The 26,575-nt window shown below is 58.5% G+C and overlaps 1 protein-coding gene across 1 annotated transcript in view; it reads right to left on the bottom strand.

Annotated features, from left to right (window-relative positions):
- GRIN2D (glutamate ionotropic receptor NMDA type subunit 2D) overlaps nucleotides 1-26,320 on the bottom strand; it is a 37,698-nt gene extending 11,378 nt beyond the window's left edge. Inside the window, exons 1-10 of the mRNA XM_053209909.1 lie at nucleotides 26,181-26,320; nucleotides 22,490-22,980; nucleotides 18,004-18,623; nucleotides 14,564-14,678; nucleotides 13,987-14,198; nucleotides 13,562-13,730; nucleotides 12,930-13,083; nucleotides 10,429-10,554; nucleotides 9,996-10,225; nucleotides 8,486-8,646 (exon numbers count right to left, since the gene is read on the bottom strand). Coding sequence (XP_053065884.1) covers nucleotides 8,486-8,646; nucleotides 9,996-10,225; nucleotides 10,429-10,554; nucleotides 12,930-13,083; nucleotides 13,562-13,730; nucleotides 13,987-14,198; nucleotides 14,564-14,678; nucleotides 18,004-18,623; nucleotides 22,490-22,954 — 2,252 coding nt within the window. The 5' untranslated portion in view covers nucleotides 22,955-22,980; nucleotides 26,181-26,320. The remainder of the gene's footprint in view (nucleotides 1-8,485; nucleotides 8,647-9,995; nucleotides 10,226-10,428; nucleotides 10,555-12,929; nucleotides 13,084-13,561; nucleotides 13,731-13,986; nucleotides 14,199-14,563; nucleotides 14,679-18,003; nucleotides 18,624-22,489; nucleotides 22,981-26,180) is intronic.
- Nucleotides 26,321-26,575: the final 255 nt, after the last annotated feature.

The raw sequence follows: 26,575 nt of genomic DNA, 5'->3' as shown, positions 1-26,575 counted from the left end.
GAAAAAGAATTCTGCCGAAACAGGAAGTCAGAGCGAGAGGTGACAGTGAGAAACGCAAGATATTCTTTGTGAGTCCAAGAGGCTTCTGGGGAGGGGCACAAAGAGGGTGATTCTGGGATTTTTGCTGCCCCCCTGAGGCAAGGTAGTCTAGTGGTGGAGGGGCTGGGCTCAGAATCCAATGGCCAGGGTTCAAATCCGAACGCTGCCACCAGCAGCTGTGGGACCTTGCTACGCCTCAGTTTCCTCATCTATAAGATGGGAATGATAATCTTCACCTCTAAAATATCATGGGTTGAGGGGCGTCTGAGTGGGTCAATCGGTTGAGCGTCCATCTTTGGTTCGGGTCATGAGCTCATGGTTCATGAGTTCGAGCCCTGCATCGGGCTCGCAGCTGTCAGTGCAAGCCTGCTTTGGACGCTTTGTCCCTCTCTCTCTCTCTTTAAAAAAAAAAACACAAATAAATAAATAGGGGCGCCCAGGTGGTTCAGTCAGTTAAGCTTCCGGCCCTTGATTTCAGCTCTGGTCATGATCTCACGGTTCATGAGTTGGAGCCCCACATTGGGCTCCGCTCCGACAGTACGGAGCCGGCTTGAGAGTCTCTCTCCCTGTCTCTCTGCCCCACTTATGCTCTCTCTCTCTCTCTCTCAAAATAAATAAACTTGAAAATAAATAAATAGTAAACATTAAAAAAAAATGAAGTCTTATGCATTGAGTCACCTTTCCCAACAGTTGTACATGGAAGTCCTGCCTTAGTTGGAGGTAGGGTCTTTACAGAGGTGATCAAGATAAAATAAGGCGGGCCCTGATCCAACAAGACGGGTGTCCCCACAAAAAGGGGGGAATTTGGACACTGAGACGGGGAAATGGAAGACGACGTGAAGACACGGCGGGAAGATGCCCAGCTACGAGCCATGGGGAGTTCCTTCCCTGGCCCTGAGAAGGAACCCGGAGCACCGGGAGCCTCCAGAACTGTGAGGCCACAGACTTAACGGGAGCCCCAGAAAGCTGAGAATGACCTAATTACATGAGTTAGAGCAGAACTTGATGTAGAACAAACACTAAAGTAAATGAAAACGAGATGGGAAGGATCCAGGCCTTGGCAAGGATACGGGACCAGAGGAATGCGCTGCCGGTGTGGAAGTTGACCCAACCACTTTGGCAGATGTCTAGAAGCATCCATCCTTCCTTCCTTCCTTCCTTCATTTATAAAGTTTATTCATTTATTATTTCTGAGAGAGAGAGAGAGAGAGAGAGAGAGAGACAGAGCACAAGCAGGGGAGGGGCAGAAAGAGAGAGAAGCCAAAGCAGGCTCCGAGCTGTCAGCACAGAGCCCGACGCGGGGTTCGAACTCATGAACCGTGAGATCGTGACCTGAGCCGAAGCCGGACGCTCCACCGGCTGAGCCACCCCGGCGCCCCAGGGAAGTATCTTTTAAATGCTAAGCATACACCTCCCTATGACCCTGTCGTTTGCGCCCATGCGTGTTGACCCAAGAAAAATGCATGTGTATATCCCCCCAAAGACTTCCACAGGGATGTTCCCAGTAGAGGGGGTGCCTGGGGGGGGGGGGCGGTGAGTTAAGTGGTTTCAGCACAGGTCATGACCTCACAGTTTCTGAGTTAGAGCCTCGCCTGGGCTCTGCGCTGACAGTGCGAAGCCTGCTTGGGATTCTCTCCCCTCTCTCTCTGCCCCTCCTGCACACACACACACACACACACACACACACACTCTCTCTCTCTCTCTCTCTCTCTCTCAAAATAAATAAATAAATTTAAGAAAGAAAAAAAAAAAGAATGTTCATAGAACCTTCCTAATGGCCGAATACTGGAAATAATCCAAACGTTCCCCAGCAGAACAGAGCTCGGGCAAAACAGGCCAGACACAAAAGCTACCACATACGCCCCGTGCGCTTCTGCTTATGGGATATCCCAAACCAGGCAATGCTAATTTACAGTGACAATCTAGGGTGACCAGAGAGGGACTGGAAATTTGCCATACCCTAATCTGGGTGTGGTCGCCCGCCCTTCCGCATTTGCATGTGGGACACAGACAAATCCTTGAGCTTCACGCTTAGCTTGTGCATGTTACAGCTCAACAACAACAGCCCCGACAACACAGAGATGAATTATAAAAAGACACAGGTTGGAGCCTCAAGCAATGGAGGGGGTTGTTGGGGGGCGGGGGTTGTGGCTGACATTTGGGTGAACAAAACAAAACAAAACAGGTGTCTATCCTGGTCCGAAGTCAGGGGTGGGATAGATTTGGGGTCCTTTTTTTGAGATGGGGCTGCTCTCCAAAACTCAGGAACCGAGTGGATTCTCTGGACACGGGGTCCCCCTGAGTCACTGCATTCTTGCTCCCCGAGGAAAGAGACCGACAACAAGAGGCATACCTGGGTAAGTCCAAGAGGAAGGCAATGCCTCTGACTCCCAAGGAATGGGGCCTCAAGCTCCCCGGAAGTAGGGGTGGGTGGGCAGAGCCCAGGGAGACCGCCCCGCGGTGCAGAACAGAGGGAGAGGATCTCGAATCCCCCAGGGTCTCCCTAGAGGGAGGGGCTGAGGACGAATGGTTAGGAGAGGGGAGAGGGCGTGATGAGTCAGCTGGCTGGCTGGGTCGGATACCCTGGGGGTGAGTAAGGAAGGGAGAAAGTCCCAGGGGGCTCCGGGTGGGGCCCAGAGCTTGTTCCTAAGGTTCACTAGGAAAATCTGCATTTACGTGATGTAGGCCCGGCGGCCCAATACGGTAGCTACGCGCCGCGTGGCTATTCTGGGCCCTTCAACGCCGCGCGTCTGATCTGAGATGCGCTGAGTGTGAAACGCACCTAGGCTTCTTGCGGGGGTGCGGGGCGGGGGGATTATGTAAAAGGTCACAACCATTTCCATACTGATCGCACGTTGCAATATTTTGACTATACCTGGTTAAGTAAGACGCACTGTTAAAATTAATTTCACCCGTTTCTTTTTACGTCTTTTAACGCGGCCAGGAAACACTTCCTAGCAGCGGGCGGCAGCGCGCCTCGAATTCCGGAGGAGAGCGGGGACCCAGCCCTAGACATTCGGATCTGAGAGGCCAGCACGGGGTGGGGGGGTGGGGGCTTTTCTGGGGACTCGGGGGAGGAGTGGGTTCCGATTTGGGTCGATAGGTTGTGGAGCTGGGAAGATACGCTCGGGCCGGCGAGATGTTCCAGAAAGCGAGTTAAATCCGGCGAAGAGGAGCTGGAAGCCAGAGTGACCCTGAGAAGCACCGGAATTTGCAGGATTCTTGGGAAGGGAATTTGGAGCCAACGTTCCAGCGATCCTAAGGGGCGGGGAGACCCTGTATGACCTCCGGGGGTGGAGCGAGCAAAAGAGAGGAGGAAGCGGGAACAAGTTCCAGAGAAGGAGGAGCAAGAGGGCAGCAAAGGAGGGGCCCCCTGAGGGGCTCCGTTGGCTCAGGTCACGATCTCACGGTTCGTGAGTTCGAGCCCCACGTGGGCTCTGCGCCGACAGCTGGGAGCCTGGAGCCTGCGTCGGATTCTGTGTTTTTTTTCTCTCTGCCCCTCCCCCGCTGACGCTCTGTCTCTCTCAAAAATAAAAATAAAAGTAAAATAAAATACAGAAGACGCCGAGGAGGAGACGAAGGAGGGAAAGGAAGGGAAGGAAATGGAACAACAAAAGAGGTAAAAACAGGCGCCTGGCTGCCTCACTCCAAAGAGGGCGCGGCTCTTGATCTCGGGGTCGTGAGTTCAAGCCCCACCTTGGATGCAGAGATTACTAAATAAATAAATAAACAAACAAACAAACTTAAAAAAAAAAAAGAGGTCGAAAGACTTCTGGATCTACACTGTCCAGAATGGCAGTCACTAGTCAGGTGTCACTCTTTTGCTTATTTATTTTTGGGAGAGAGAGAGAGAGAGAGAGAGAGAGAGAGCGCGCGCGCGCGCAGGTGCACGCAAGCGGGAGAGGGGCACAGAGAGAGGGAGACAGAAGATCCGAAGCCGGCTCCAGGCTGACAGCAGAGAGCCTTTAGTGGGGCTGGAACTCACAAACCACGGGATTGTGACCTGAACTGACTGAGCCACCCAGGTACCCCTTTACCTTAGTTTTAACAACAAGCAAGTGTCAGGCAAAGAATACCGTTAAGGAGAGGTTAAAAGACAGTTGGGGGGAAGGGAAATTTTGTTCAAGAAGCTGGGGAATGTGAAGGCGACAGGCGGTCGTGCTGGGCACAGAGACAGGGGCTCTCCTCCAGATGGGGGAGCCCTGGGAAGGGTGCTGAGGGGTCCACCAGGAAACCCCCTGGAAAAGCAGGAGGCCGGTGTTCTGGAAATGAGCACCAGATTTTGTTTGCCAGCAGGTTCCCAGAGGTTCATCTTTGAGAACCTGTGCGGCGCAGGGGCGTGGCGGCCCAGGAACCACGTGACCAGGTCCCACCCTGGCCGCTGCTGGTTGGCCAGGCCAAGGGCACCCGACTCCTCGCTGGACCGGCGGGATTCTCACTAGCGGAGCTGTGAAATTGAACCGAGGCCGCGCCAGGGCTCCCGCCGGACCCTGGAGCTGAACACCTGCAGGGAAACTGGGGGCCATACAGCGTCCGTGGGCACAGCCGAAGCCAAGATCTGTGCAGAGAGCCTGAGATGAGAGCCAGTGGCCCCTGAGAGGACAAAACCGAGAAGGCGGACAGGAATCTTGGTTCCCCCCTTGGTCCCCGGGGGGATTGTTGACTCCATATTATGAAGGCAAAAATTAGGGCTCAGAAGCTGAATTGCCTGGCCCAGGGCCCATGGCAAGTAAGGGGTAGCTCCCATTCCAAGCCAGGGCCGTCTGATTGTACGATCAGGGCTGTTGAACACCCCTAGGGGCGCCTGGGTGGCTCAGTTGGTTAAGCGCCCGACTTGGGCTCAGGCCATGATGTCACCGTTTGTGAGTTCACGGTCCGTGAATTCGAGCCCCGCGTGGGGCTCTGTGCTGATAGCTCAGAGCCTGGAGCCTGTTTCAGATTCTGTGTCTCCCTCTCTATGCCTCTCGCCTACGCACCCTCTGTCTCTGTCTCAAAAATAAATAAACATTAAAAAAAAATTAAAAAACTTTTCTTTTTTTTTTTCCTGTGCTATTCTGTGTCCCAACACCTCTGCCCATGATTCTCCAAACTCAACACACCCCTCAGACCTCAGGCAAGGGAGTGCTGTTCTGGGCCCCCAGCTTTTGAGGACTCTCCCCGCCCCACCCCCTATTGCCAGAGGGGTCCCTGGGGCCAAGGAGTTGTGCCCACGCAGAATCCACACTTCCGGTTGGAGAGAGATTATGCTCTGAGAACTGGGGGTAGAAAGAATAATGCCCCCCCAAGATACCCACACCCTAATATTTGGAACCCGCGAATATGGCAGATGTGATTAAATGAAGCATCTCGGGATGGGGAGATTATCCTGGATTATCTGGGCGGACCTACTGTAATCACGAGGACCTTTCAAGAGGGAGGGAGGAGGGTCTGTCAGAGAAGAGATGACAACGTGAGCAGTTTCAGGGACGCAGGGCCAGGAGCCAAGGGATGCAGGATGCTTGTCGAAGGCAAGGAAACAGATTCATGTGGGGGGACAAGGAGTCAGGTTCTCTCCAGGGCGGAATTCTGACCTTGAACTTGTTTAGCCTCTCTGTTTGTACTTTTTTTTAAGTTTACTTATTTATTTTGAGAGAGATAAAGTCCGAGTGGAGGAGGGACAGAGAGAGAGAGAGAGAGAGAGAGAGAGAGAATCCCAAGCAGGCTCCATGCTGCCAACACAGAACCCGACATGGGGCTCGAACCCACGAACCGGGAGATTATGACCTGAGCAGAAACCCACAGGCGGACGCTTAACCGACGGAGCCACCCAGGCGCCCCCAAAGTCTCGATTTAAAAAGAAAAGCCTGTTACCCAACACACCTCGAGTTCGTGGTGCTTCAAGGGGGAGGTGAAGGAGAAGGGGGGGGCAGATCTCTGCAGGGGTGGGGCGTGGGGCAGAGAGAACAGCAGTGAAGAGACAGGAAGGGAAAGAAAGAAGAGGTGACTCATGAGAAGGTACTCCCGTTCTTGGTATCAGAAGTGAGAGGTCTGCAGGGGAAGGAAGCCCCGAGCGGACACAGGCAGAGGTGGAGACGAGAGACGGTGTGACCCGCCCCCCCCAGGGGTCAAGACAGACGGCGGAAGGACAGCCCCTGAGAAGGAAAAGATACACGGGAGAGGCTTCTCGGTGGCAAAACACAAACTGCACAAGGGCAGGACTCCGGCGGACGGCTTGGCTGGCACAGTCTCCCTTTGCGACCTCTCCCTCTGCCATCGTCTACAACGGCGGCCCGAAGGCTAACGCACTCAGTTTCCCAGCCTCCTCTGCAGCTAGCAGTGACCATCTGGCACACGCCCGCGAAACAGCCAGAAGTTCCCCCAGAAAGGCATACTCTCCCCCCACTAAAAAGGCAAGGCCTTGCCAGGAGGAAGTCCCCCACAATTTCGCGCTTCCTCCGCCTTCTTGCCTGGAACCAAGGCTGCAGCGCGGCAGCAGCCATCTTGTGACCAGGAGGCAATCACAGTGAGCAAGAAGGTCAAGGCTGGAAGGATGGCGGAACGAATACGTGGAAAGGGCTGGGATCATTGATGGTATCTTTGAGCTGTCATGCCCGCCTTGGACTTCTTACTGAGAGAGAAAAAGACACCTCTGTCTGTTTACTCCTAAGGATTCATGCAACTTACCTCTTGTGTTGTCTATTGTTATCCAGTGCAGGAACTGTGCCTGGCACAGAGGTGGTGCTCCTTAAAACATTTCAAAAGCAACGAATGACTTGCACGTTCTCACAAAGCCTCGGTTTCCTGTCTGCAACAGGTTCTGAGAGTCCCATCCCCCACCCCGCCGCTTTGCGATGCGTACCCAACATTTTCCTTCAACCGGATCGGTTAGCTTTCTTTTCAAAAATTTCAATCGAGACAGAGCGGTAAAAAACGATTCAGTTAGGAGTGGCTACTTGAGGGGTGAGCAGAGGGTGGGCCTTGGGGACGGTGACCCAGAGGACGCGATAGCTTCCACCCTGGTCCCGCTGATGCCCGACCATCCATTGGCCACAGGGCAGCCAGAAGGGGCATTTGCAAACAGAAATCAGATCACACCCTTCCCTGCCTAAATTCCCCCCTCTTCGTGGCTTCTCACTGCCCTTCGAAGAAAACCCAGCCCTGACCTCAGCCTCAGGTCCCACACCCGTGTCTCACTCTCATCTTCCCCTCGGTCAGCTCTCTGCCCTACAGCCACAAGACCACTCCTGTCTCAGGCCCTTTGCACAACCTGTTTCCTCTGCCTTCAAGCCTCTGCCTCCGTAAGTCCACCCGGCTAACCCTCACGTCCTCTGGGGCTCTGCTCCAGTCACCTCCTCCGAGAGGACCACCCTGAACACCTTGGTGAATATGTCCCAATTCAGACGCGCCCTAACTCACCCGCACTTTCTGGAGCAATCATACTGATTTCTCCATTTGTGTGTTTCTGGTTCATTTCCCATCTCTGGACTCTAAGCTCCCCCAAAGCCGGGATTATGGTCTGTTTCTTCACTAGCCTGGCATAGACTAGGGGCTTAGGAAATATATGCACTTTGAATAGTGCAATCGAGGAGGAACAGGGAGGACAGTTACTGTGCCCAGCTTTGTTATAACCTTGGTCTGTACTTTGGAGGCTGAACTTAACTTTATCCCTGTGATTTGGGAGGCTGAAGTTAAAAAAATATATATATATTAAAAATAAAAGGGGCGCCTGGGTGGCGCAGTTGGTTAAGCGTCCGACTTCAGCCAGGTCACGATCTCACGGTCCGTGAGTTCGAGCCCCGCGTCAGGCTCTGGGCTGATGGCTCAGAGCCTGGAGCCTGTTTCCGATTCTGTGTCTCCCTCTCTCTCTGCCCCTCCCCCGTTCATGCTCTGTCTCTCTCTGTCCCAAAAATAAATAAACGTTGAAAAAAAAATTAAAAAAAAAAAAAGAAAAGAAAAGAAACACTAATCCAAGTACGGATTCTGGCGAGTTCGGGTCTAATGATCATACTGAAAATAATAATAATAATAACAGCAAACACCCACAGTGTGCCCAGCAGTACTAGTAAATAATATATTATACTAACCGATAATGAGAACCATAATCATTCTTATAACAACTTGATGGGCGCGTTCTCCTGTTATCCCCATTTTACAGAGGAGGAAACCGAGGCTCAGAGAGGTCGAGTAACTTGCCCGAGGTCACACAGCCGGGAAGAGCCAGAGCCAGGATTTCAAGCCTGGCAGTCTGGCCCCAGAATCTGTAGCTACTAGATCTCTGAAAACACCACAGGGACGCTACTTCTGGAAGGGGGAGCTCGCGCCCGCCGTCCACGACCTCTGCCCTCCAAGCTGGCCCACCCCTGGCTGACCTCTGAGGCTGATGAACGACCCCCCGGCCCCTCGCTATCTCGGAGCATCCTCAGGGCCCCCGGCGGCCCCCCGCCCCCCAGCCCGAGTCTGCGCTGACCCTGCCTTGAGCTGAGTGAGCGCTTCCTCTACGCGGGGCTGGTTGTAGCGCACCATGTAGCTATGCATGTCCGGGTAGTTGCTGCGAATGTTCTTCTCCGTGGACCCGTTGGGCACCGTCCCAAACTTCAGGGGCGGGTACTGCTCCTGGGGCCGCTGGAACTGGGGCAGAATGGGAAGTTATTAGGGCGCCCCCCTGGGGCCATCTGGGTCAAGGACATCCTTGACCCAGATGCTCTGTTCTGGGGGACGCGGGCCATCTGGCAGGCGCCCCGGTCCAGAAGCGTTTCTCAAGCGCGCTCACCACGACCCTTTTCGACTCCAACCCAGCAGACACATCCGCAGCTAGCCACAGATATGCGTGCATATGTGTCCACGCATGTATACGTCCACATGATCAGGAATACTATGGGAATCTCTAACAGCCAGCATGGCCGGATCATAGTCCGATCAGAAGAGACGCTGGCTCCAGAGTTCCAGAAGGGTCCCAGAGGCCCCTGACGTGCCAGGCATTAACCCTTAACTTGCTGGATCATGGGAGGTCCCAGGGGCAGGCGCTTGGCACGGGGGGGGGGGGGGGCGGGGGGGAGGGCTAGAGGCGGTTGCTATGTACCCATCCGTTCGGAAACAGTTCACTCTTTTAACAACAGACGTAGCCACACAGGTGTGTGTTGGCCCAACGTCAAGTGCGTATACGACCAAAGCAAAGATGCAAACATATTACGTGTACGGAAAAAAAAAAAAAAAGCTGTTGCAATTCACTGAACTGATTTCTCAGCCTTCTAATGGGTCACGATAGGTTCTAATAGGTCAGCTAACCACTCTGGTCTCCAAGCGTGCTCTGTATATCACCAGTCCCCAAACAAACCGTGATCGGTGATGAGGTGAAGTACAGACCTCGAGGGAGGGAGCACTTAAAGCAATTTTTTGGAGGGGAGTTTATTTATGTATGTATTTTTGGAGGAAACTCTACACCCAACGTGGGGCTCAAACTCACGACCCCGAGATCAAGAGTCGCGCGTTCTGCCGACTGAGCCCGCCAGGTGCCGTGCCCCTAGAGCGATTGGCCAGAATGATGTTACGTCTGTTGAAACTGAGTAAAACTTGGGGTTTGAATGCGGCACGTCTTGGTTTTTCCATTTTATGTTTCTTTTCTCACAATTCGTTTCTATGGTGTCTTACAAAAACACCGATCTGCACCGGGAAAAGGTCACAGATTAGCCCTTCCTCACGGTTTGAGGGAAGCACTGGTCTAGAATAGCCCATTTGGCATTGCTGCCCCCCACCCCCACCCCAGGACGTTTAGGGACACTCTCTCCTCCTGGGAACGTTTAAATAGAAACACAACCTTTCTCTTCCAGAAGGTTCTATTCTACCAGTTTGGAACTCTCTCCGGGAAAAGACTCCCAGGAATCCTCCCTGACCTCCCGGCGGCCAAACTCTGACCTGACCTCCCATCCCAGCCAGCTCCCCCTCCCCGCCCCCTCCCTCCCCCTTCCCCCGCCACACACCTTTCGGTCACTGAGCCCAGACACGGTGTCCACATACTCCTCCTGGATCATGAAGGCGGCCAGGTTGGCTGTGTAGCTGGCGAGGAAGATGACGGCGAAGAAGGCCCACACCAGCACCATGATTTTGCTGGTGGTCCCCCGGGGGTTCTCCACGGGCACCGAGTTATTAAACACCAGGGCCCAGAGCAGCCAGATGGATTTCCCAATGGTGAAGGTTGAGCCTCCAGGGCCTGCAAGGGGCCAGGAAGGGACCATGGACCCCAAATCCCTTCTACTCCATGAGGGAGCAGAAGGAACTACAATTCCCAGCGGCCCCCAAGGCCTCTTGGCACCTCCAGAGGCCACCACTCTACCCCCCCCCCCAGGGGCTGCTGGGAAATGTAGTTCCATCTGCGGTCCGGGTGCTCGGAGGTGATGGAGGAAGGGGACTCACGCTTGCCCGTGGCCAGGCTGCGGTTGTAGCCGACGGGACTGAGGTACTCGAAGATGAAAACGGTCACCGCGACCACAGTGAGGCACATGACGAACATCATCACCCACACGGCAGGGCTGTAGGGCTCTGGGGGCAAGGGGGTGTGGGGTCATGACTTGGCCAAGCCAAGGACTGGGGGACCACAGACGTGAGAACATGGTGCATCAGAGATCTGACCCTGTCCTGCTCTGTCCCCTGCCCAGGCTCTTCATCTCAGGGACCGTCTCAGTGCCCATCCAGACCCCTGGGAGACAGTGTCTCTCAAAGACCGCCACCTCAACCTCTTCTGCAGTTTCTGCCACCAAATATAAACGGTCTCCTAAACTGTTTCCTGAGCCTCGAGTCTCCACCTGGCCACCCACCAGGTTTCACACCGAGGCCAATGCCCAGGCCCCCCATCCTGGGAGCCCCGCCATCCATCCAGTCCAACCCCCGCCATTTGCCAGCTGCACACCCTTCCCCCCTCCCCCTCACCAGCCACAGCCTGTCCCCCCGACTTCTGCCCCCCAACTCGGCCCCCCTCTCCACTCTCTCAGCCAACAAGCTCAGACCTCATTCTCTCCCCTGGACCATCTCCCCTGTCTGCCCTCTCCAGCCACCACCCCCCTCCCCGGCCCCTGCAGCCCTAGAGGATCCTTCTGCACCCAGAGGTGACCTGGCCTCCCCCCTGCCCATAGCCCTCTGTGGCTCCCCAGTGCCTCCGTGACAAAGTCACCGCCCCTCAGCCTCGCTTCCACGCTCCTTTCCGGCATGATCACTCTCTCAAGAACCCACTGCTTTAACCAGCCAGAACTCACAGTTCCAGAATGAGCCTCGCCCTCTCCGCCTTGTCTCCCCTGACAGGGGCACCACCCTGACCTACCTACCAGACAAACTCGCATCCGTGTGTCTCCTCCTCACACCGCCTCCGGGAGGTTTCACTGACAATAAACCCAAATCGCCACTTCCCCGAGATTCCTACCAGGTGATCTGACCTCCCTGGGCCAAGCGCAAGCGGCCGGCACTGCCCCTGTCACAGCAGGGTCACCACCCGGACTGTCACTGCGGCATCCGGGAACGCGCTTGTTGCCTCCGCTGGGCAACGTGGTGGCGCACAAGTACGACCTTGTCACTTCCCTGCTGAAGCAGGGGCCCCATGTGCCTCTCAGGGTGTACCCGCAGGGACCTTGGTGCAAAGAGAAGGCCACGGAGATGTTGTCGGGGGGAAATACACAGAAACGAAACACAAAGGAAGAGCTGTGCTGTCTCCCGGCCTTTCTGCTCCCAGGAGCTTTGCCCAGACTTCAGAGAGCGAGAGAACGGACGTGCCCTGCTGCCCTTGGCCTGATGTGCACTTTTCTTGCTGTTGTCTCCCAGTTCGGTCAGTGAGATCCCGACCCGGTGCGCCTCAAGGCCACCAACCCGCTGGGTGTCAGCTTCCCAATCGCATCCCAGGACTGGTTCCTTCCTTGTCTCACCCTCACTGTCATCTTCTTATCCCACACCCACCACCGCTCTGCACGGACCTCTGCCTTCCCGGGGGCCTCCGGCCTCCACAGGGCCTCCAGTGGGATGTTTTATAAGCCTAGATCTGATCATATGCCCCCCTCCCCCATCACCTATAGTTAAAACCTTGGCCGTCGCAGCAAGAGTGAAACCCCACTCTCCCACCAGAGCCACCAAGGCCCCTGCATCATCCACTCTGTTCCCTCTCGGTCCTCGCCTCCCACCCTCTCACGGCCACCTCCAGCCACACAGGCTTCGCTCCGTTTCCCAAACACTCCACACGCGTTCCCACCTTTGGGGTCTTTGCCCGCTGCTCCCCCTGCCTGGAACCGCCCTCCAGCCAGATCTCCACAGGACCGAGTCACCTCCCTAAAGGGGCCCTCCTGCCCTCCCCTGATGGCACCGACCCTGTACCTCTCCAACTCTTCCCCTGGCTTAGTTTCTCATCCTCTTCATCATCACCTGCAGTGATTTCGTCCCATGGATCCATTTAAGAGATTATTGTCTGTCTTCCCCACGAGGCCAAGAGCTCTTAGAGGACAGGGATTTGCGTGCAGCCCCGGAGCCCGGCACATGATAGGTACTCGGTGAACACCGATAAGTGAATCGAGCGCTTACTATGTGCCATTACCAAGCTAATCTCTTTTCCTCATCTCATATACAGGGGAAGACTTGGGGCTTGTGGGGCCTGAAGCTTATACAATTTGGAGGGGTGTCTTTAAGATAAAAACCATACAGAATTATGACTCCAAGAATGCAAGGCGCAGGGCCTTGAAGAGAATGTGCCCGAGAAGGTTCCTGAAGCTCCAGGGTCCTGGGCCTCGTGGTAAGATGGCTTCTCCCGTTTTACAGACTGGGAAACCGAAGCTCAGAAGCCATGCCAACTTGGCCAGTCACACCGCGGGGACAGGCAACACCAGGATGGGACCCGGGCACGCAGCTGCCCCAGTGTTGCCGTCCCAGGGCCCCGGGCTCACCGAGGAAGGCCGAGGGGGACACGGTGCCATTGCTGCGTGCCACCATCACACTGATGCCCGTCTCCACGAAGGGGACAGAGAAGTCCACGATCTCGGAGCGCTCCTCGTTGATGGTGAGGGAGCCGATGGCCATGTCGGCGCGCTGGTAGAACACCTGGGGTGAGGGCGAGGAAGGGGGTGAAGGAACCCGGCTGGCTCAAGCACATACAGGAGGATGGTGGGCAAGCCCGGCCCCAGGAGACCAGAGACAGGGGGACAGAGAGGGTTAGGAGAGTGAATGAGAGGGACGCAGAGTGGGGCACGAAAGGCGGAGGGGAGAGGCGGGGAACTGGAGTGGGAGGAGGTAGCCCCAGGCCCCGTGAGGCTCCGAGAACCCGCTCTCCGGATTTGGGCGGCACCCCCTCGGCCCCGCCCCCTTCTTTCAGGGTGCCGCCCTCCTAGCCCCGCCCCTTTCGCCGTCTCGAGTCCGTCCCCGTGGCCCCGCCCCGCGGCCGAGGCGGGTCTTCGGGGGGCCGGCCCCGCCCCTTCCGAGCCCGGCTTCCCTCCTTCGGGCCACGCCCCTCCGGCCCCAGCGCTCTGGCGCCTTGGCCCCGCCCCAGCCCGGCTCCTCCCCGGACCGCATCCCGCCTCACCTCGCCGATCATGCCGTTCCAGACGCCGTCGATCTTCTTTCCGTGCTTGCCGTTGGTGACCAGGTAGAGGTCGTAGCTGAAGCCGATGGTCTGCGCCAGCCGCTTCAGGATGTCGATGCAGAAGCCCTTGCAGCACCGCTTTTCCGGGCGGGGGGCGTCCGGGGGAGGGCTGCAGGGGAGCGAGCAGGCTTGGGGATGCTGGGGACCCCCCACTTCAGACTCCCCCATGGGGTGAGGGTATGGAGGGAGAGCCAAGCAGCAGCTAAAACTATGGCTAGCGCTTTCTGGGGAAACTGAGGCTCGGAGGAGTTCCGTGACTGGTCCAAGGTGACTGGGCTGAGTGCCAAGGGAGGAGGGGGCTGGGTCCAGGGCTGCCGGACTTCAAGGGAGTTTGAAACTGGAACTCCTGGAGATCGGGCTGTCACCTGTGGGTGCGGTTGAGCTGGCTCCGGCAGGGCACGGAGTCTCGGATGCAAGTGCCACTAATGGGGTCGGCGGGCTCCACAATGACAAAGGGCCTCTCCTCCAGCGTGGCCACGGTGAGGTGCTGTGTGTCATCCACAGGCTGCAGGAAGCGGCCGTAGCGGGACCACAGCGGGTACTTGAGGCGGAGAGTCTGCTGCTCCCAGCTGCCCACCTTGGCCAAGAGAAGGGGATTCAGGCTTCCTTCCGGGGGTGGAGGGTACTTTCCAGAATGTTCTGCCCATCACGGCCCTCCTTCCTCAGAGCGCGGGCTCCCAGCTCCTTCTCCCTTAGATGCAGGAGTCTGGGCCCCATGAGAACCCACAGGTCTAGGCTCCCACTCCCCACCCCCACCCCCCACCCCCCCCCACCCCCTGCCAGGACCTAAAAGTCCAGGCTCCTCCCTCCCTCAGAGGCCAGAGTCCAGGACCTCAGCCCTTCTCTCTGCCAGGACCCAGGCGTCTGGGTCCCCACGCCCTCTCCCTCAGTGCCCAGGAGTCCGGACCCTCTCCCATGCCTGAGGTTGGGGCTGGGACTCACCACCTCCCACGTCCTATCTCTGGTGAGGGAGATGACAACCAGAGAGGGGTTCACCAAGAAGCCATCCTCATTGAAGGAGTAATCCCGGTTGTCCCAGGTAATATTCATGAAGTACCTGCCCAGGAGGAAGGGAGGGGACATGTGGGTACCTGGACTGGCCCTAGGCGGGTGAAGGCAGAGAAAAATCCCTTCTATGGACAAGCCTCAGCCCCTGGCTGGAGTCTCTCCCCCCAGATCCCGAACACCCAAGTCTTCTTTTTCTTTGTTCGGTACTCTCTGCTCACTGCCCAGTGCCCCATGAACAAGGTCCCAGACCCTCCACCTGAGTTTGAGGTCCTCTTAGAGACCCTGTGTGCTTTGGCCCCACCTGCCTGTGCAGCCGCATCTCTGAACCCTTCCTACCCTCAAATTCTTTCCGCCCTGAGCCCCCCATGGCTCCCCGGTGCTCCAGAACAGAGTCCAGCCTCTCAACCTGGCATTCAAGGCCCTTATGGCCTGGCCCCCCTCTACCTCCCCAGCCTCATCACCCCCAACCCCTAATTCTCCCGCCTTCATCCCCCCCTGAGCTATTGTGGGTCCAGCCACCTGCCTGAGTTTTCTCCCTTCTGGGCCTTTGTACGATGCTGATCTTTCTGCCTGGAATACTATTTTCTGGTGAACTCCGAGCCGCTCTTGGAATCCTGGGCATTTCTCATCACGTTCTACCTGTTCCATCACCTGCTGGTATGTTTTCTTCCTTGTCTTGTCTGTTCGCTGTTTTTGCCTCTGCTATGAGCTGGTAAGCTCTATGAGAGCGGGGACCTTATTCTAATAATACTATGTACTCTTGTGTCTAAGGCAGTGCTTGGCACACAGGAGACTACGCAGTAAAGGGCTTTTCAATGAATGAGTGAGTTGAGCAATTCAACTGTCAGGTCTCAGCTCAGAGAGCTCCTCGTCTTGGAAACCTCCCTGACTCCATACGCAGACCCGTGACTGTGCAGCCTCGTTTGGAAGGCTGATTGGGGCCAATGGAATTCTTTCTTTGGGAAGACGTTGGCTGCGAGACTGGGGGCGGGGGGATGGGTGGTAGACAGGATGGGATGAACCGATGAGGGTTAGCAGAGAGCGGAGATTCTGCGTGAGCAGTGGGAAGAAGAGAACCGGAGCGTGGCAAGTCGGGAAGGGGCGGGGGGGGGGGCGGTGGGAGGGAGAGGCAGGGACCGAGAGAGTAAGAGGGACACAATCAGAAAGAGATTGGCCTCAATTCCTGGCGTCTGGGTGCTGTGCGTGTTTATCTTGCCAATAAACCCCCTCTTCCCTCAGGAAAGTTGAAGGAGTCTCTGCTCCCTGCAACCCGAAATGTCTTGGCCCAGACAGTAACTCCTGCTGGCGCTCCCACAATGCCCGCGCCACCCCCAGGATTGCAAGCCGCACACCGTGTTGTCATTATCCCGTCCCTGTCTGCCACCCCTCCAGGACCCTGTGTTCTTTGAAGAGAAGTCCATGGCTTATTCATCTCTTGTGTTCCCAGAGCCCAGCACGAGCCCTCGTTCCCAGCGGGCGCTCAGTAAGTATTTATGAACGAGGGATGCTCTCCTCACCTCCTCGTCCCTGGCTCCTGTTCCCCAAGTCACCAACTTCACGTCACTCCCCCTAGGTTTTCTTCTCCATCCACCCCTCTTCCTAAGCCCCACCCACCCTCTTCCTAAGTTCCGCCCACCCCTTCCTAAGCCCCACCCACCCCTCTTCCTAAGCCCCACCCACCCCCTCTTCCTAAGCCCCACCTACCCCCTCTTCCTAGGCTCCACCCACCCCCTCTTCCTAAGCTCCCCTCGCCCTCGCTTCAGGATCAGAGGGCTCTCCTTCCACTGTTCTGTCACCAGACTCGTCATTGCCGACACTTCCTGCGGTGGAGATGCTGTTTCCCACCAAACCCTGTCCTCCTCTGGCCTGTCCAGCCAGAGTCCACGCTTTCCAGGCCTCCCGGCGGCCAGCGCCCCGCCACGCGCAGGAGGGACCTTCGAACTCTAACAGTTGGCACGGCGCAGGCGCCAGCCAATCAGAACTGCCGTCTCACCAATCTGCATGGACGCCACTGTCGCCAACCAACCAGGCAGCCCCGGGCGCATGACGTCATTCTCGCCAACGGAAAGGATGCCTTGTCCCTGCTGTAGCACTTGCCCCAAAAAGGAAATCGCTCGCTCCCCACTTCCTCTCTTTCCTCCTTCTCAGGAACTAGAATTCAGACACGCCAAGGACGCAGCTTGGACCCCGCAAAGAAGGGGGGCAGAGCAACAGGGGGGGAGGGTCCTGGGTCCCTGAATGATCACCTGGGACAACAGAGCCTGCGATAGCCTGGAACACTCCTGTCTGGATTTTTTTTTTTTTTTTTAAGATTTTATTTTACTAAATTTCTTCAAACGTTTATTTATTTTTGACACACACAACACACACACACACACACACACACACACACACACACACACACAGAGTCTGAGCGGGGGAGGGGCAGAGGGAGAGGGAGACACAGAATCCGAAGCAGGCTCCAGGCTCTGAGCTGTTAGCACAGAGCCAGATGCGGGGGCTTGAACCCACGGACCGTGACATCATGACCTGAGCCGAAATCGGACTCCTAACCGCCACCCAGGCGCCCCTTTAAGATTTTCTTTTTAAGTGATCTCCACTCCCCACGTGGGGCTCGAACCTACAACCCAGAGATGGAGAGTCGCACTCTTTACCGCCTGAACCAGCCAGGTGCCCCTCATTTCCGGATCGACAGAACAACTTGTACCTCGTTTGGGGCACTGAATTGTTGGGGTCATTTTGTTACTGAAATCCAGCTTATACTCTGGATGCATTCCACCACATCTGAGGTGCCCGCAAGTAGAAGATGTAACTCGGGGCGCCTGAGTGGCTCAGTCGGTTGAGCGTCCAACTCCGGCCCAGGCCGGTCGCCACACGATTGCCACGGTTCGTGAGTTCGAGCCCCCGCCTGGGGCTGGCTGCTCTCCGTGCAGAGCCTGCTTCAGCTCTTCTGTCCCCACCCCTCCTCTCTGCCCCTTCCCCGCTCGCGCGCTCTCTCCCCAAAATAAATAAATCCTTAAGATGTATCATTATTTCTATGTACCACACGGAAAGAAAAACGCACTGCCAATTAAACCGCGAGAAGCCGCCAATCGTCAGGCATATATTGATTTCAGAGACATTACACTGTGAAACAAACAAACAATCGTCTGAAAATCGCGAACTGTTGTAATAACACACTCACTGTGTCTTGGGTGTTTCTTTTCCAAGTTACCTAGTGTAAGCCCAGGAAGGAGACCCCACCGTGTCCACTTTACAGAAAGAACACCAGGGCTCTGAGGGGGGCCGCGACCCGTCGGAGGCTGCTCGGCCGGCGAGCGGGTAGTCCGGCTCTAGAGGCTTCCCACAGCCCTCCTAAGGCAACCCCCGCTCACCTGTGTAGACTCTCCCCGCGGTGGGTGCGGTTCTGGGCACGGCAGTCGTGGCCGAGCTCGGGCAGGAAGCCGTAGTCACGCAGCAGAGCCTGGGCGCCTCTGGCCACCACCGCCACGCCGGCCGCCACACGCCGGGCCAGGTCGTCCTGCCAGCCGGCCGAGCGCACTGCAAACAGCCCGGCGGGCAGTGGGGCGCCTCCTGGCAGCAGAGGGGGCTCGCCCGGGGCGCCCGAGCCGCCGCCTCCAGCCAGCTGGGGCCCCACCATGAACCACACGTAGCCAGGCCCGGTGAGGCCCGCCTCCTCCGCGGCCCGGAACACCGGCTCGGCCTCTTCGCGGGCGCAGAAGAGCAGGCGGATCTGGGCGCTGACGCTGCGGAGCTGGGCACCCAGCACGGCCTCGCCTGCTCCGGGGTCGAGCGTCAGGGCCCCGCGGTGCTCCCAGCCCACCATGCTGCCATCCGTCAGCACCTCGATGTAGGACAGGAAGGCCCGGTGGCCGGGGGCGCGCGTGGTCACCGCTGCGAAGGACGTCCAGTCGTACTCCTCCAGCACCTCGAAAATTACCTGCAGCTGCTGCTCTGTGGACGAGCCCAGCTGCAGGAAGGTGGAGCCCTTCTCCTGCGCGGGGAGGAGGGGGCTGTCAGGCCCCGTGACGTGCGGAGGCCACAGCTCCCAGCAGTCCCTGAGGGGGCCTTCGGTTCCCAGGGGTCAAGAGGGATCTCATCTCCCGGCAGCTGACAAGGGCACCCCGGTGGCCTAGCTCTTCACCAGACCCCTCTGCCTGTCTTGCTGAAGCACAGAGCTAGGCCTGGGGTAGGTGTCGCCTCGCGACTGAGTTCTAGGCCTATCCGTCAAAGCTCTCTCGCCTCCCAGTACACCTGACTCTCCTCCCTGCCTGAGCACTGGGGCAGAGGCCCCAGCAGAGAGCTCTGAGGTCCTAGGGGATTACAGAGCCGCAAGAGGGAGGAGCCTGAGTCCCTGAGACCCCCCTTGGAGGAGAGCCCCCTGCGGTCAGGAACACCTGTTTGAGTTTTATACGCGTGAGAAACAGCCTTCTATGGGGCTGAGCCACCGAGACGTGGGGTCTTATCTGTTACAGCAGCTCACATCACCCTAGGACACGCCCAGCATCCAGGGAGGGAACTACAGTCCCCAGCCTCCACCGAGAGGGACTACATCTCCCAGCATGCAACGAGGGTGCCGAAGGTACCGGCACTCCCAGCGGGAAGCAGCTTTGCTGGGTGGATTTGGCCTTCTCTGATTTTTGCCTGCTACCTCCATGACTTTTTTCTTTGTTGGACAGTTCCTCAGTATTCTAAATGCAGTAGTGCCCTTGTCTCCTCTTTTTTCTCCGTCCTCCCTCCCTGGCGATCTCATCCAGACCCGCGCATTTAAATACTGTCTCCACAGGGCGCCTGGGTGGCTCAGGCGGTTGTTTGGCTCAGGTCATGATCTTACAGTTCGTGAGTTCAGGCCCCGCCTCAGGCTCAGAGCCTGGAGACTGCTTTGGATTCTGGCGCGCGCGCGGGCGCGCGCTCTCAAAACTAAACACTGGAAAAAAAAAAAAAAAGAACCAAAAAACTGCCTCCCGTGCTGTCCAATATGGTAGCTGCTGCCCATTTAAATTAATTGAAGTTAAGTAACATTTAGCGCCTTGGCTGCACTAACCACACGTCAAGCTCTCAATAGCACACAGGGCTAGTGGCCGACAGACTGGACCGGGCAGATACAGACCATCTTCATCACCGCAGAAAGTTCTACCACCCGGGACGGAACGTTGCTGGCTCCTATACAGTTACCACCTCTCTCGTGGACTTCAGACGGACCTAGCCCCCTTTCTTCTCAACCTCTCCTCTTGGATTTCCCAGAGGCATCTCAAAATTAGCATGTCAACACCAGAATTCTTGATCTTTCCCCCTGGCCTCAAACTCGTTCCCTCTCTTCCTATCCTTATTCACCCAGAGGCTCAGGTCCCAAAGCTAAATTCTCCTTTCCTTCTCTTTCTCTCCTGCCTGATCCAGGCCATGTTCCAGTCTTCTCGGCTCTCCGTTCAAAACATAACCCCAGTCATCTGTTCTTCCACAGATGTTCTGGTCTGCCGCCTTATCACAACCCTCGTTGGCCACGTTCTGGCTTAGACAACTATAACAGCTTCCTGACCCCTCTCTGCTAACACTTTTTTTTTTCCCCCAATCTTCCAGTCCATTCTCCATCCAGCAGCCAGACAGAGTCAATCTTGTCAAAATACCAGTTGGATCAAATCCCTTCTGGGTTGAACACCTTCCAATAATTCTACCTTCTAGTCAAAGCCAAAGTCCTCACTGTGGTCCACAGGCCCTGCACGAACAGGCCCTTGTTGCCTCTCTGACCCCCCACCTCCCCGCCACCCCCCACCTCTTTGTTCTTCCTCAAACACATCAAGTTCCTTCCAGCTTGGAGGGCTTGGCCCGTAGCTGGCTTCTCTCTCTCTCTCTCTCTCTCTCTCTCTCTCTCTCTCTCTCTCAGGCACACTTTCCCCCAGCTCCTTCACGCTGGATGTACCGCTCCTCATTCGTCAGGTCCAGCTCGGTTATCACCTCCTCAGGGAGGCCTCCCCTGATTGCCATCTACTGAATGGAGCCCCATCCTCAGTCATTACCTTTCCTCCAGGACAGATTTTGGCATCTGCTATTTGCTTTCTGTCTCCCCATTAGAATGCAAACTACATAAGACAGCAGGGGGCGTATCTTTTTTTTTTTTTCCTTTCATAACTGTCTTCCCCAGAAGCTAAAACAGCCCTGGCACAGAATCAGCCCTCAGTGACAAGAAGCGGACTTTCTTCCCAGGCGTGTGCCTGTGGTTATATGGGTAGGAGACTTGGGCGGTTGTCCTGAGGGGATGAGGCCCCCCAGCGTGCAACGAGAATCCCGAGAGGGCCTCATCCTTGGCAAGTGGAGATGTGCTGAGGGGATCACGGTCCCGGCATTCAGTGGAGGCATGATGGCCCTGCGAGGACCACGCCTTCTTCTATCCAGAGATACGGAAGGGACTACATTTCCCGGAAGGCAACGAGAGGGCGCTGAGCAGGGTCCCAGGTCCCGGGTGGCCGTAAACAGAGAGGCCCACACTTATCAGGGGCAATGGAGGCAGGAGGAACCACATCCCTCGGTAGGGGACAAAGGTGGCAGCCACGCCGTAATAAGAAATCACCTCGAAGGGGATCTGCCTGCAGATCTCTGGGCAACTCCTGTCTCAGAGAAGAAAGTTGGACAGAGGCCCTTCCTACAATGCTCTGGTCAGGAGAGAGCTACGAATCCCAGGATGTAATTCTGACCTAGTCACAAGGCCACCGGCCCTCTCAGCAGGGACCTGCTGGGGACTTAGGCTCCGCCCACTCAGATGGCCCCATCCACAGCACATGCCACCTCTGTTCCGCTGGCTCCACCCCTGAACAGGCCCCGCCCCTTCTCAGGCTCCTCCTCTTAGCGGATCCCTTCTCCTTGTCAGTCCGCACACCAGACTTGGTCCAGTTCTGTCCTTTCCTACCAGAAGTCCGCTCCAGCTGGCCCCCCTGTGCCCTCGGGGTGCAGGCCTCTTTGCGGGGCCGCAGCCAGCTCCAGCCGCCGCCCCCTCTCCCCTGCAGGGTCCTGGGTTTGATCTTTCATTTCGGCTGGGCCTGCCTCTCTGGTGGCCCTTCATCCTCGCAGGCCCACCCTCCGGATTCTCTCTTTCCACACTTTACCACTGGGGCATGCCCCTGCCCAACCCCCATTCCGCGACTGTCTCCTTGTCTAGGCCCCGCCCCTTTAGACCACAGCGTAGGCCCTGCCACCTTCCTGGCCTGGCTCCTCACCGGCTAGCTCTGCCCCTCCCCTGACTACCTTCCCCGGCCCACCTCTCACTAACGACTCCTCCCCTTCTCCTGCCCCTCCTTTCACCGGATGGCTCCGTCCTTCTACCGCGACCTCTGGAGCCCATGCCCTCCAGGCCAAGCCCCTGCCCGTCCCTGACCTCAGTACCCTCTTTCCTGGCCCTCTCCCTGCCTTCCTGGCCCCCGCCTCCTCACGAGACCTCACCCCTTCCTGAACCCCATTCCTTTCCAACCGACTCTCCCCTTGCCCATCCCAGATCCCACCCCGCCCTCAGAACTTACATCCCGGGCGGGTCCCTGTTTGTAACCAGTCCCCGGCCCTCGCTGGCCCGCCCCGCCCCGCCCCGCCTCTTCCCCGGGTGCCACTCCCCCCCCGACTCGCTTCTCCCGCAGACCCTCAGCCCTCCCCATACTCTGACCGTCCACGCCACGCAGGGCCTCTCTCAGACCCTGCTCCTAGGTCAGTCCCCCCGCGGGGCCCGCGCCTTCTGTATAGACCACGCCCCTCCGTGCCAACCCCGCCCCTTACCTAGATCTGACTCCACCCGCCGGCCCCACTGCGGCCCAGATGCGGACCCTCAGGCTGGGCCCCGCCCCCTGCGGCCGGCCCCGCCCCCCCGCGGGTCGCGCGCACCTTGGGCGTGAGCACGAGCGCGGCGCCGCCGTGCACGGCCACGATGGGCAGCGAGGTCTGCGCCGACAGGAAGTCGAGGATGGGCGCGACGGCGGGCGCGCGCGAGTCGTCCTCGAACACGACGCCGTGCACGCGCAGCCCCGACAGCAGGTCGCAGAGCTGCAGCACGAGGCTGCGCGGGTCCGAGCCGTTGAGCACCAGCGCCACCGGTCGCACGTCCAGGCCCGGGCTGCGCACGGCCGCCGCCACGGCCGGGCCCAGGCGCGCCGCCTCGGTCGCGTACGCGGGCCCCGAGAACACGAGCGCCACGTTGAGCGGCCGCGCCCCGCCGGGGCCCCCGCCGGGCCCGCCGGCCCCGCCCGGTCCCGGCGCCTCCTCCGGGAACGGGCTGGCGCAGGCCAGCGCCAGCAGCAGCAGCATCTTAGCGGGGCCCCGAGGGCCGCGGGGGCCACCGGCGCCGCGCATCGCCTGCGGGCCCCTCCGGGCGGCCTCTGACACGGGAGAGGGGGCGCGCAGAGCCGGGGAGACCCCGGGAGCGGAGAGAGACACACAGGAGGGGGAGACACAGAGATGGGGAGACCGAGACGGGGGGGACAAGATGCAGAGAGACACGGAGAAGGGGAGATACAGGGGAGGGGAGACGCAGGGAGAGGGAGGAGAGGGAAAGGTCGGGGTAGTAGAGGCGGAGGGAGGCACGGGCACGGGGAGAGCCAGAGACGGAGAGAGCGAGGCACAGGGACGGCCACAGAGCCAGGGAAAGTAGAGGTGGGTAACGGGGACAGAGCAGGTGCAGAGGGAGGGACAAGAGACGAGGCAAGAATGGGGTGGACAATGATGCAGGACGGATGGGCAACAAACCCACAGCGATGGGGTCAGAATGGGAGCAGAGAGAGAGACCCAGGGAGATAGGGAGTGGGAGGAAAACGGCCACAGAGAGATGGTTGGAGGGAGGCATGGACGGGAACAAGGAGGGAGAGGGAAAGGAGAAACAGAGACGGGGGGGGGGGGTAGAGAGGCGCAGAGTGACAGAGACGGGGAGAGGAAGGTGGCAGAGATAAGCCAGAGCGACAGAAGTGGGGGGGGGGGGGAGTGACAGGGAGGCCGGGAGAAATAGGAGAGGGGAGAAAGTTGGACAGAGGGCGGAAGACAGACCCCACGGCCACCAAGAGACCCGGACACGCGAGAGAGAAACAGGCAGCACAGGGATTGAGGGAGGAGGCAGGCAGAGCAGACAGAAAACATAGGAAGACAGAAATAGCGAGCCAAGGGAAAGGTCAAGACCCCCACCAGGGAGGTGCCCGGCACAGACATGAAAGCAAGGCCAGGAAGGCGGGTGGCAGGAGGGATCAAAAATGAAAGGAAGAAAAAGTGAGGGGGAAAAAAAAAAAAGAAAGGGAAAAGGGGTCAGGTGTGTGGGGGGAGAGAAAGAAGAGACAAAAAGAAATGAGTGGGGCATCCCAAGGGGAGAAAACGCCCCCAGGGCCTTACCCCCCACCTCGACCACAACCCCCAACCTGTTTTTGCCCCGTTACTCCTGTCCTATCTCCCTCCCCCCCAACCCCGCACTGTTCTCAATGAGAGCTAGAGAGAGAGTCCCAGTCCAGGCTGGCTTGGGGGGTTGGGGGGCACAGCTGTGGAGAGCTGGGGTGGGGGGGAGGGTGGCGGGGGTCCCTGGCTCCCAGCCCAGAGCAATTTAGTAAATTAGAGGAAATACAGCATCTCTTCCTGTGTCCCCTGTTGAATGCTAGCTGCCTGGGGTGGTCGGGCTGGGAGCCCAGACTCCTGGCTCCTGGGTCTGAAGGAGGAGGGCACTGGGGGCCTGGGCTCCTGGTTCCTGGAGAGAGATTACAGTCTGCACTAGGGGCTTCCTGAAGGGGTGAGGGGGTCCAGACAGGGAAGAGTTCTCTCTTGGCTGTCAATCAGGCTCCTATCCGGTTGCCATGGTAGCGCAGGCCTCCTCTACCCCACAGATAGCCAGGGTGGGGGAGAGGCCCACACCCCTTCCCCTGCCTGGAGGCCTTGCTCTGCCCCCCTCCACCTGCCTCCCCAGCGATCCTGGGCCACTGTCACCCCAGGGATGGGGGTGGGGACTCCGAGTATGCCTGGCCCCCCGAAATCCTGGCTCCCCCCGGCCCCTCCTCTCCTCTGCCCTTCCCCAAGCAGCTGGCTCAATCAGCGCTCAGAATAGCCCCCCCCACCCCAAAATAACCCACAGCTGTGGCCTGGCCCCCGCGGGGTTAACACTCGCTCTTTCCTCTTTTCCCCGTGGCTTCTCATCCCTCCGACTCTCCTCTGCCTCAGACCCTCCCCTGCTTGGCCTGGGTCCTAGGGGACCTCAGGGTCCTGCTCCCTGCGGGGGTCCAGGAGGACGGCTCCAGCCCGACCCTTCAGGAAGCTGGATGCCCAGTCCGCCCTCGGGGAGGGCAGGCGCCCACACCTCCAGGGTCTGAGACGTGGCACCCCCAGCAGCTGGGGGGCCTCTGGAGGCCCTGTCCAGGACCTATGCCTGCAGGGATCACATTGCCCAGGCCCCCAAGGTCCACCTCCTGAAGCTCAGTCCCCAGGTCCATTCCCATGGGGCCAAAGAGCCAGACTTCTCCCCCCCCCCCCCGCCTTGCCCTGTCAGAGACTCAGGAGACTGAGCCCCCAGCCCCCTCTTCCCTCAGACACAGAAGCTCTAACTTCTCCCGTAGAGACTCAAGACTCTTGGCTCTGGAGCCCAGGTGCTCAGTTTTGCCCTCTGCCAGGACCCAGGAGTCCTGGCCCCCTCCTGCCCCCCAGACTGGGTGCCCAGCCTCCTCTATGTCCAGAAACCAGGAGTCCAGGCCCCTGGCCCTCTCCTCCCTTAAGGACCCGCTTTTTGTCTCAAGCCCCGTCAGTCCCAACATCCTGGGAGCTCCCCCCACTGAACCCCAGCCAGCTCCAGCCTCCTGTCACCCCACTCAGGACCTCAGGCTGTCCCCCAGCTGAGGAAGAGGAGGGTGCCAGAGATTCCTGGGGTGTCCCTGTCTCCATCACTCCCCCCCAAATCCATCACAGGAGAGAGGAGAGGCCACTTCGATCAACAGCCCGCCCCCCCACCTCGCGTCGTGCTGCAGACGGCATCCCGTTCCCCCCCCCCCACCTCCAACACCATTCCTTCCCCACCCTAATCCTGGTGCCCAGAACAGGCTAGAAGGGTATTCCAGAACCTTGAGGAAGGGGTGGCAGCCTGGGGCTCGGGGGGCTCGGGGCCTGGATGCCCTCAAGGTCCTTGGCGGGGGTATTAATAGCAGACTCATAGCTCTAAGAAGGGAGGGAAGAGCGAGAGGAGAGAGGGAGAGGGACGGGCCGGCGAGGAGGGGGGGAGACCAATGCGGGCAGGGGGATACAGAGGGAAGAGGGATGGAGAGATGGGAGGCAGAGGGATTCGGGGCGTCAGGTATGCGGGGCTGGGGAGAGGGTGCAAAGTGTCCGAGAAATGGGGGATTAGGTCTGAGGTGTAGGCACCCAGGAGAAAGGGGCTCAGAGAGGGGGCGGAGGAGAGATCCCAGGAGACAAGGGAGCTGGGGAGGGAGGGGCAAAGACCTCTGCTCACCATTCAGTCCCCCTCCTTCCCTGAGGCCCCTGGCCAACTTTCCCGGTCCTAGCTCTGGGGGTCCGCGTTCCCACCCCCACCCCCCCACCCCTGCATCCCCTACCCCGGCCTTACCTTTTCATGACCCTGTTCTGTGGGGGGTATTGCGGGGGGCAGGACCGGAACCCAGAGTCCAGCGACCCGAAGATTCCCCGGAGGGCTCAGGGAGCCGCTGGGGGCCCAGGCCCTGGGGCGGCGGCGGCGGCGGCGGCGGCGGTGGCGGTGGCGGTGGCGGTGGTGGGGACCTCCTGCCTGTCCCTGGCTCTGGCTGGCTCTCTCTCCTCGTCTTCGGGCCCGTCCTGCCCTGTCTGTCCCCCAAGGTTGCGGCCACCCCAACTAGGCGAGGGCGCCGCTACACATGTTGCGCTGGAAGTTGGGCCCCGGACATTGCGGAGGCTGTCGGGGTGTCCTCTCGCCGCCCCGACCCCGTGGGGATCCCCCCCTCCGCCCACCTGGGGTGCCCCCCCCTG

Source organism: Acinonyx jubatus, chromosome E2, assembly GCF_027475565.1.
Source record: "Acinonyx jubatus isolate Ajub_Pintada_27869175 chromosome E2, VMU_Ajub_asm_v1.0, whole genome shotgun sequence".
Taxonomy (NCBI): Eukaryota; Metazoa; Chordata; class Mammalia; order Carnivora; family Felidae; genus Acinonyx; species Acinonyx jubatus.
The sequence above is the reverse complement of the archived record's forward strand: the minus strand, read 5'-3'. Positions and strand labels throughout refer to the sequence as shown.